This window comes from Carica papaya, chromosome 4, assembly GCF_054855325.1.
Source record: "Carica papaya isolate Zhongbai chromosome 4, ASM5485532v1, whole genome shotgun sequence".
Classification (NCBI taxonomy): domain Eukaryota; kingdom Viridiplantae; phylum Streptophyta; class Magnoliopsida; order Brassicales; family Caricaceae; genus Carica; species Carica papaya.
This window is the reverse complement of record NC_142312.1, coordinates 66,493-77,781: the sequence shown is the minus strand read 5'-3', so window position 1 is coordinate 77,781 and position 11,289 is coordinate 66,493. Positions and strand designations below refer to the sequence as shown.

The following is an 11,289-nucleotide window of genomic DNA, read 5'->3' as shown; positions in this document are numbered from 1 at the left end:
TTTGATACAATTTTTATATCACCGTGATCACCATTCTTTTCTCTACAGGTTAATTGGAGCCAAATCACCAAAACACGAACCTCGCCGGAGAGCCGCCGCACCTGAGAGCACCGCCGCCGGTAAGCTTCGGTTTTTCGTAATTTTTTGGCCCCCCGAGGGCCCTAGGGTTGTTTTATCGCAGGGACCGATGTAAGTGTGACCGAATTCGGCCGAAAACGGCCAACCCGAGGTGAATCACCGCCGCTGGAGCACGGCGGAGCCGCCGTGCCGGAATTGCAATATTGGCCGAAAGGGGCCCCAGGTCTAATTTGAGATTTTTTGGAACATGTGCAGGTACCAGTAGTGCGTTTCAGTTCCCCAGGAAAAATTCAGGGAAAATTAGGGACAGCCTGTAGGCGCACTGTAGAGCCGTATTCAGACCCCGAAAACAAGTAAGGATTCTTCACCCTATTTCCTATCACGGTATTAAAGTGCAATAAATGATAAAATGATATTTCATGAATCAATAGCTATGTGAAATTATTTAAGGTTGCTAATGGAGCCCGAGTCTAGTATATTTGTCGATCAGTTGTTATTTGTTCTATTTTACAGTTTTAAATGCAGTATGATGTCTAATATTTTTATTTCATAGTTTCGTGTGCATGTATCACTGTTTCATTGATTATGGACTGAATGACTGAGAACCTGATGTTGTGTGTTGTCTTGTTGGCGTGAACTACCGGTTTGCATGTTTGTGTGTGACTTGATGATGGTGACTAAAGAAAAAGGGATAAAAAGTTATGTGAATTGGCAAACGAATAATGTGGACAGCCTAACTAGGTATCCTGGGAGATGGTGGACGGACCGGGTCCGTAGGGAACCCTACCGGGAACGTGGTCTCTCATACTGGACGGGGTATGGAGACCTTATATGTTTTTGGCGCCCATACTGGACGAGGTATGAGGATGACCCGTTTCACCCTCATACCGGACGGGGTATTGAGGTTCATGGTTTTGGCGCCCATACCGGACGGGGTATGGGGACGGCCCTGGAATCAGATTATAAATGTTAAGGGTTCACGGGTAGCGGGACCCCTATGGATCCCCATGGATACTAGTAGGCTGGTAAAGAGGAATTATGCTGTTTAAAGATTGAAATGCAAACGCGTGATAAATGTTGTATTATAAAGTTTATGTGATAACGTGATGATGATAATGTGTTGCTTGTGTATTGTTTTATGGATCTCACCAGGTAAATGGAAAGTAAACATTTTTATGAACAAATGGGTTTATTACAAATTATTCTCAATTGGTCGTTTTTATTTTCTACCCATCCTTACTCCTGTGGCAGCGAGGTAGAGTGATGTCTTTACTGGGCTAGTGTAGCTCACTCCTTACTTAACCATTTCAGATCAGGAAGACGTGGTTCCCGAGCTCGTTCCGCAGGAAGACGGCGAAGGGGACGCCTGAAGACTCCGTAGTTATATTTATAGCTTTTATTTTCGAGTTTCTCTTTTAGTTAGTTTGTTCTTTTATACTTTGAACACATTTTTTGTTTTAATGTAAGGGATGTTAATCAAAATTTTTATTACGCTTCCGCATTTGACCTTTTTAATACACATATTTCATTTTAAAATTCCGGGGCCGTTACAGCATCCATTTACAGTCACTAAATCAATGTGATCTAAATATTATAAAATCTCTAAGTTTATCCATAATGCACAAAAATATTTTCTTTCGAGATCTACCAATACATATTAAGAAAAAGATTCTTTTAACTTAAAATATACATTAAGTTGTTCTCTTACTTTATTACTGAATTCAAATTCACTTAATCCCTTGGCAAAGTATGGAAAAACCTACATATATGATTTCTATGGTTTAGTTGAATCTTCACTATTTTATTGAACAGTCTCGAATGCATGCAATTTTTTTTTTAAAAAAAAAATTGCAGCTAACATAAATACTAATTTCTATAAGATATTGTTTTCTCTTACCTCTCAAAAAATAGAAACCATAAAAGGTTTTTTACAAATTGGAGGATAACTAATTTTCAAAATTTATCCTCAACTAATCTTATACAGCTATATCATCTATAAGTTGATCTCACATCAGACTTATAACATTTTAAAAATTATCATCATATTATAAATTGGGCCTTGTCAATATTATCAATTTTTATAATTGCTAATATTTTAGTAAAAAATTGAAATTACCCACTATTAAAATGTGTTCTACATTTTGGTAATCATGTTTATGGAGTATTCTATACCTTTATGCATACTTATCTTTTCTATTAAATTATTATCTTAACTTGGAGAATGAGTCATGTTACAACTAAGTTCATAAACTAATAAAATTATTTTTAAAATACTGTTTTTAATTTTTTTCTAGTAATTAAAAAAGTATCTTTTAGATTGGTTTGGATGAAATTAGAAAATGACTTAATGTACATAAAAGTCATTAAATGTAATGAAGACTTGAGATTGAAACAATAAAATTAACGAAATTATTTGTACAGGTGTCATGCATTTTTTTTTTCCTTCTAATTTTTACGGTAACACTTGAGTTCAAAAATTTGATCCGAAATAATTTTTCATTAATAATATAATATATTAAAATAATTTAATCTTGTCTTTTTATTTTATTTTTATGAAAATTTTAAGAAAAATAGATTTAGAAATAAAATTGAAAATAATTTTAAAAAATAGGTGAAACTGTGAATAAGAAAGAGTGTTTTTGAAAGAAAATTTAAAACATCGGGTAAAATCTCAAAAATTAAAAATACGACCATGCAGGATGGTCACGTCAGCAGCAACAGCGAGTAAAACACGCCGCGTGACGAAAACGTTAACATTGATTCCACACGAGAGGCTAAGTGGGAGATCCGCGTGTCAGCGAATCCAACGGCCTATATCGCATCTCGTGTGCACGGACAGCCCAGATGCGTTTTCTCTTCAGGCACGATCGAACGGTCAGATTCAATTCGATCATGTGACCTATATTCATTTCTCGAATAAGAGAGATCCAACGGATGAGAGAATGTCACATGTCCTTGTACGGACGGTCCAGATCGACTCGATGAGGGTATTTAAACTTCGCACTCCAAAAAATCTTAACCTTAGCGGCACCAGTCCTCACTAAAGAAGAAGAAGGGCGGCCAGGAAGAAACTAATTGTCATCGATGTTGCAACAGAGCCATCGCCGACGCTAAAAAGTTTTTTTTCTTTCCCTTTTCGTACAAAATTCGATTCTAAACCAACCCATATTCATATCGGAGCCGAAAGACCAACGGATGAGCCAGAAAACACGAGCAAAACTCGGTCGAGCCATCCTGGCCGAAATTCAAAACCTCCTCCGATGAGCCCCTTCCCATTTTCTGTTTCCCTCGATTTTCTGACCATTGTGTTCTCCGTCTCTTTTCGGTGCAAGTTAGCCGAATGAGAACCCCGGTCGCGAATGAGGAACGACAGAGTCGCCGTACCTAGAGACCCTTCCGACGATAGGGTTTTGGTTTTCACCTTTTTCGGTCAACAGAGGCCCTCTAACTTGGTTTTTTGTAGGTTTCTATGCAAACTCGACCAAAATAAGTCTAAACCGGCAGAAAATGGCAAGACCAAGAAGAACTGCTGCCGTGGGTGGCTGAGCCAGCGCTGAAACACAACGACACCAATATGTCGGAACCCTAAATTTGCTGAAAATATTTAAAAATACATATTTTATTCTTTTGAGGTATTTTTGGATACGTGATGAATATTTTTAATTTCTGCAGGAAAAATTCAAGAAATCCGGGAATCACTAGGAGGCCCAGTGAAACGTACAATGTTTCGAACACCAATTCTGGGTAAGAATTTCTCACAATTTTTTCCGTTATGGTAAATTAAAACTTAATAATTGATAACATTGATATTTATGAAAATTTGAATGATTTGTGTTGAATATTTTCTATATGGATGGTCGAAATTATTTATGGGATAATATATATTATACCACGTATGCTAACAGGATAATCGTGATGCCACAAAAATTAAAAAAAAAAATCAGGGCGTTACATTGAGAATAATGGTTTTCTCCCGAACTCCATCAGAGTTGTTCAGCAGACGTTAACCCCATATGATTTTTATTTCTTTTTATTTTAATTATTTATTCCGTTATTATGAACTTTAATAAAGTGACATTCTCGTATCTCTATTGGATATCGTGATTTATTGTGTAAGAAATATAAAACTTAAATTCTAAATTATTTCCGTTTATAGTTGATATAATTTAATATTTTCATTTCTGTAAGGTTTGAGCTGTTACATCTGTAATTATAATCTTAATAATATAAATAAAACAAATTGACTTCTTATCGAATTCGCTGAAGTTAATCTTCACATTATATAACTCGCTTTTGAAATAATTTTATAAATTCAAATATGAAATTATAATAAAAAAATTAAAGCTTGTAACTCTTGAATCCAACTCTCTTGATAATAACATGCATAAAGTTAAAACTCAATTATATCATGACATAGTTGGAAGATTGAAATAATATTTTATCATTTTAAAATTCTTTCGTTGGATAAAGTTGGAGATATTTTGATTAGTTTAATCAAAAGAAATTAATATATACATAATAAATCAAAAATTTAAAATGTGAATACTTTTTCTACATGAAATGCCCTTAAGATGAAGACAAGGCTTGTTGAGAGAATGCAATGATGAAACGATGATACAATATATACAACAAGAATTTTGAGAATATATATAACCACTGTATAAAAGATAAAAAATATGGCTTAAATAAAAATAACATAAAATGGACAGCTACAGAGTCAAGGAGACAGAGAGAGGTGCCACAACCTAGAAATTGAAACCAGCTGGTTCTCACACATAACAAAAGCTGAATGCCAAAAACCCACCTAAATGAATTCATCTCCACTTAATTCTTAATTTTTAATTACTTCATATGTAAAAAATCAATTATAATTTATATATTTAATATATAATTTTACTCATATATGTGTACATTTTTTTAATTTTATAATCATGAAAAATGAATTTTGTAGTTATTAATTAAGAAATTATAAAAGAATATTTTATTTAAATTTAATATATTATTTTCATCTAAAATTTTATCTCACTTATATTTATAAAATGGAAATTTAATTTTTTTTTAATATGTTTGCTCAAAAGTACTCTCAACATTTATTAATAATAATAGTAATAATAACACATGCAGAGAGTATGAGTCAAGTTTCTTCTTCCTGCTCCTCAATTCTTTAAAACCTATTCATTATTTTTCTCTGTAAATCACTTGTCCTTTTTCCACTATTTTACTACCACCCAGGATCATATTCAACTGGAACTATCAGCCAAAATCATATTCAATCGATTATTTTATTTTATTTTTTCGAAAAAAAAAAAACAGTAAGTGTTCTTTTTAATTCTTAAATACATTAAACCAGTTCTGTTTATTGTTTTCCATCTGTTACGCAATCCTTGGATGGTGCTCACATCCTCCAATTCTCGTCGTTTTCTTCTTCTTCATCTGCTCTGGGCTTTTGTTTTTCACTTGCTTCGAGATATGTTTACTTACTATGCATGTATAGACATATGAATGTATATAAAATAATACCATGAATCTATCTTTCAATAATTTACTTATTTATCTAAACATGCAGACATTTCCGTTTCTTGGTCGCTTTACTTTCAAGTTTCCCGCTCTGTAACAGGTTAAAAAAAAAGGTAACCCACGAAATTTCTCTTTCATGTTTTTATTAACTCAAAGCTTGCTTAAATTATTATGATAACTACATTTTACCAGTATTTATTTATTAATTTTGGGTTATATTCAGATTGTTGTCTCATTTTCCAGTGAAAAGAAAAGTTGTGATAAAGATATGAACACAAGAGCCCGCACTGCTCTTCAGTCCATGAAAGCTCCTTTAAACCATGACAGTAAAGTAACTTCTTCTTCCTTCCTCTCTCTCCCTTTCTCTCTCTCTCTCTCTTCTTTCTTGCTTTCTTTCTTTCGTATTTTCTTTTGATTTTTCTCTTGTGGGCAAAAGAGTTTTTCTTACATGCGTTTGTTTGTTTCTCGGGAAAACGAGTCTTTTTTGGAGATTGAGACTTACCCAGAATTTTTTGTTTGATTCATTACATATGTTTTCAATATATACCTTCAAGGTTAAAGGTTTGTCTATTTAAATCCTTGTATTAGATTTCAGGATTCAGAAATATTTAAATTGCTTCCCGTTTTTTTTTAGTTCCAAAAGAAGTTTTGAGTACTAAAGGAAGAGTTAACCTTTTTGATCCAAATCTGAAGTGGAATTCTTTCACTTGTCTCAAGAAACGAATAGTTTCTGCTTTATGTTTCTTTTGTTCATTATCCTTATTTATTGACTTTCAATATTAAAAAAACTGCAAAGGAGGAGGAAATGGAGACACAGGGCAAGAGAGCAATTGCTGCAGGCAAAGTCGCAGCCGTTAATCGGCGACGATCAAACAGGGAAAGGAAAATGGCTTTGATACAAGATGTACATTTTTTTCTCACCCATTAAATTTGCTTATTTTCTTTTCACAAATTCACAAATTTGAAGATGAAGCATGTGCAATTTTGTGAAATATGTAGGTCGATAAATTGAAGAGGAAGCTGAGACATGAAGAGAATGTTCATAGAGCACTAGAGAGAGCTTTTACTAGACCTTTAGGAGCTCTTCCTCGTCTTCCTCCATATCTCCCTCCATATGTAAGCTTGGTTCAGTGTCTCCCATTGTTTTTAGATTTCAGTCTCCCATTCTCAATACATTATATCCAAGGCAAGGCAGAAATTTCATGTAATTTATTTGCAAAAATTCTCACTGAATTTATTTCAAATATAGCTTAAATTTTGTTATTGAGAAATATAGCTTATTACATTATACTGTTTGAAGAAAGAATAGGAAGAACCAGATGAACCCAACTTGTAACTATAATTAAAAATTGACCTTTTAATCTGTCTTGTTTGAATCAAGAATAATTAGTTTTTTTTTTTTTGTTTTGTTTTTTTTTTCTGTTGGGTTCTTTTAGACTTTAGAACTTCTTGCTGAAGTAGCCGTTTTGGAAGAGGAAGTTGTTCGGCTGGAAGAGCAAGTAGTGAATTTTAGGCAAGGTCTCTATCAGGAAGCTGTTTACATTTCATCAAAAAGGAGTGTTGAGACTGCAAATGATTCAATTGAACAATCTCCAGCTAGAAGTAACAAACACCAACGCTCAAAATCTTTATCCCAGAATGAGTTCAGTTCATTAACTTCAATGCCCAAGTCTCAACCTTCTCTTGCCAGAAGTGCATCAAGTAGAAAGCTATTTTCCCCTGATCCAGCAGCTGATCGACCTGGACATTGCTCTAGTAGGCCAATGAATGGGAAACAAGCCACCATGAAACCAAATCCGTCTTCGTTTGCAGCTGGAGATACAAGCGGGAAGGAGAATCAATCCTGCAGTAACACTATGAAGGATAAACAATCTCCTGATAAAAAGATTGCTAAAATTGTGGCTCCTGGGAAGAAACTTCCTAACAAGCATGAAGAGAAGTCTACGGATCCTTTGAAATTACAGGTACTAATACAGATGTATACAGCTGTAAGATCTTTTACAACAGCTTTTTTCCTGTTTCATTTAGTTATGCTAAGTGGAGGCTGCTCAATTGTCCAGCTAGACTGTGGATTAGATCAAGAAAAGGCACAAGATAGCAAATCTGGTTCTTCAGATGCTGAAGTATCAAAAATAGACAACTCTCCAAACAAAGTATCAGAGGATATTGTGAAGTGCTTGATTGGGATTTTCACCAGGATGACAACATTGAAGGACAAAGCTGTGGAATCAGGGCCATTTCCTTCTAGATCAGCATCAGATTCTCATGAAAGAAGTCGAGAAAATGAGTTTCAGGATCCTTATGGCATCTGCAAAGATGTGAACAAAAGAGATATTGGTCCATATAAGCATCTCTATGCAATTGAAGCTAGTTCCATCGATGTCAGTCGAAGAACAAATGCTTTATTTCTTATCCATAGACTAAAGTAGGCACTTGGTTTGATTCTGTTATTGTAAGTTGAGATTGAACCATCCTCTTGTGTTCACCATATCTTTTTGTGATTATGTCAGGATCTTACTTGGGAAGCTTGCCTCTGTAAATTTAGAGGGTCTTTCTCACCAGCAGAAACTTGCATTTTGGATAAATACTTACAACTCCTGCATGATAAATGTAAGAAAGTTTTGTGTCTTACAGATAATTTTGATCTTCTCAAAATGAGAAAGCTATAAATATAGAATCAACTGTGGGTTTTAGTTACTTAGACCATTTCACCATTGTTAATGCAGGCTTTCTTGGAGCATGGCATTCCTGAGATGCCTGAAATGGTAGTAGCATTAATGCAAAAGGTTGGATCTATTTCTCATTCTTCTTACTTCTTACTTACATTATTGACAAGAATTCTGTCATTTGACTATAGAATGTTGTTAATATCAGGCAACAATTACTGTTGGGGGACGCTTGCTAAATGCACTTACGATCGAGCATTTCATCTTGAGACTTCCTTATCACTTGAAATTTGTAAGTAAAATTCATCCCAATTCCACTTACTGTTACATTGTAGATAAGTGCCTTTGGTAGTTTAATTAGATCATCACTGAACTCATTCATCTTCTTCTTTCCTCCAAATCGATCAAGACATGTCCCAAGGCTGCAAAAAATGATGAAATCAAAGCTCGCAGTACTTTTGGATTGGAATGGTCTGAAGCCTTGGTTACATTTTCACTTGCTTGTGGAAGTTGGTCCTCACCTGCTGTAAGTTTGTCAAATTAATATCTATGATTCAATAAAGCATTCACATCGGCACATTGCTATATCCTTATCATGACTAAAAAAAAGAAAAAGAAACAAAGGAAAGAAGTCAATACTTACCTGTTCCAAAAGAGCTATGGTTACAGTATCTCATCATAAAACTTCTTTCACCTTTAGATACATGCAAACTATTACTTTTGACATGTTTATGAACCAAGAATAGCTTTTACATACCAGTACCTACAAGTTTATGACTTGGGTCTGAGTCTAAGCTCGAACCCTTCTCAAAAGTAAAAGAATAGCGTTAGCTGATGAATTGAATTTCATGGAATGAAGGTGAGGGTGTATACAGCCTGTAACGTAGAAGATGAGCTAGAAGCTGCAAAGAAAGAGTATTTACAGGCAGCAGTTGGGATTTCAAAGACAAACAAGTTAATACTCCCAAAGGTTTTAGATTGGTATCTACTTGACTTTGCAAAGGACTTGGAATCATTACTTGATTGGGTGTGCCTGCAGCTGCCTGATGAGCTAAGGAATGAAGCAGTGAAGTGCCTGGAAAGAAGGGATAAAGAGCCTTATTCTCAATTAGTGCAAGTAATGCCATATGATTTCAGCTTCAGACTGCTATTACAGCGTTGAGAGATTTTAAGGTGGTGATCTGAATACTCTAGTTTATACGGTTTGGGTTTTGGTGGATTTGTATACTCAAATAGTTTACTTGGTAAGAATACATACATAAAATCTGGCATTTGTAAAGAACAACTGGCTAAATACCCACAGATGTATTTTGGAAATGGTGATAATTGGTTTATTATTGGTTTTGGTTTTTGGGGAAGAACTTTTCGTGAAAATTGAAGGTGATTAATTTTCTCTGTTAATGTTCCATTGATGTCTATTACTATATAAACAAGTATTTAAAGTGAATCAATCATAAGCACCTCATCTATCTTCTTGGAACACATTACAGTTTTTCCATTCCATTTTATCATTGTTTACAAATGGAAATTCAAATTTATTATTATAGAATTAAAATTTTAACCAATTCATAATTTAGTTCATTTATATTTACCATAAAATTGTTTCATCGTGATTAAAAGAAATTAAAAGTACAATAAATAATTAAAAAGGCAAATCCATACAAGCACTTGCTTAAAAATCCAGTACGCAAGTAGTTATAAGGTTCTGATAATAGAAAAAGTGAATGAACAAATTCTAATTCAAGACCTCTCTTAATCATAACCATGAATAGATTCCTCCAAAATCAGTATAAGCCCAAAAAACACTCACAAGAGAAATCCAATCCAGTTTAACATTCATTTTCCTCGTTTTATCTTTTTTTTTAAAGAAGCCTTACACATCCAATGGTAGTCAACAATTGTTCATTCATGTAATTCATCAAACACAATCCTAGCACGCTCAATCTTTCCATTTGAGCATGAAAGGCAACAAGACGTTTCGCAAGAAAAAATCCAATTCAGCAGAGGGAAACATCCAAAATTCCTAGTTTGGTCCAAATGATATGAAAAAGCCCATAATTATGATTTACAGGGATCATAGAGACACAACCAAACATCCAAAAGAATATACATAACTAAGCAGAGAATTATATGATGCTTCAACCAGATTTAGATTGAAGAAAAACTCACGCTACACAGATCTGTTATCTCTGAGTTCTCTCCGCAAATTATTCATAGTCTGTCAATAACATACACCTTAAGTTGTCTAATACATTTTTCAGGAATAACCACTAAAGATATAAACATTTACAGCGCTTGGCGAGGGCAAAAATAATCATTAAGAAATTTTTTAATGTGATAAAACACATATTTTAATTCTGACTAAGTATTGTCTTATTTGATAAAATAAAAAGAAAGTTAAACAATTATCTTTACTCTTAAAATGAATATAATACATAAAAACTAAATTGTTAACGACCAAAAGATCTACACATCAAAAAATTATAACATCAACAAATCATATTGATAAGAACAATAAAATGAACGTGAGATATATGTAATACTTTTAAAAACAGAAAAAGGCAATAACTGAACAAACATTTAGTACAAAAAACTTACATCTAAAATTTCCTAAAAAAAGCGTGTTTCGCTTGATGGATGCATGATTAACTTCATACAACTCAAAGAAATAAAATTACAAATTAAAAAAGCAAAACAAATGGGGATACAATATATCATTTTTGGAATTAATTGGTGGAGTTTCGACATTCTTCACATTCTTTAAGCTTGCAGTGGACTTTCGGCATATGAATTAATTGGTGGAGTTCATGTACATCTAATTGTAACTATGTCATATTTGGAAACAAGCTTTATAGAGATTCCCCTTTCATCTACTAGTAAAATATAGTGAATTCACTAAAAATATTATATTCGATATAAACAACTATTTTAGTTAAATGGGAAAACCAAGCCACATATATACGAATCTAAACATAATTAGTATTAATCTTTAGAAAAACTTTACCAATAGAATTATAGTGAATCTACG

General features: G+C 33.6%; 1 protein-coding gene across 4 annotated transcripts; it reads left to right on the top strand.

Moving 5' to 3' along the window:
• Positions 1-5,439: 5,439 nt before the first annotated feature.
• On the top strand, positions 5,440-9,598 carry LOC110814427 (ternary complex factor MIP1 leucine-zipper protein (Protein of unknown function, DUF547)). 4 transcript variants are annotated; one of them, XM_022041901.2, is made up of 12 exons: positions 5,440-5,708; positions 5,819-5,926; positions 6,392-6,499; positions 6,595-6,711; positions 7,032-7,559; positions 7,656-8,020; positions 8,106-8,205; positions 8,322-8,381; positions 8,470-8,553; positions 8,671-8,787; positions 9,121-9,215; positions 9,301-9,598. In XM_022041901.2, the coding sequence occupies exons 2-12, from the start codon at positions 5,864-5,866 to the stop codon at positions 9,314-9,316; spliced, it is 1,653 nt and encodes a 550-aa protein (XP_021897593.1). In that variant the 5' UTR covers positions 5,440-5,708; positions 5,819-5,863; the 3' UTR covers positions 9,317-9,598. The 4 variants fall into 4 exon arrangements, with proteins under 4 accessions (XP_021897593.1, XP_021897591.1, XP_021897590.1 ...); XM_022041899.2 differs by having other exon boundaries at positions 5,839-5,926; positions 9,121-9,598; XM_022041898.2 differs by having other exon boundaries at positions 9,121-9,598.
• Positions 9,599-11,289: the final 1,691 nt, after the last annotated feature.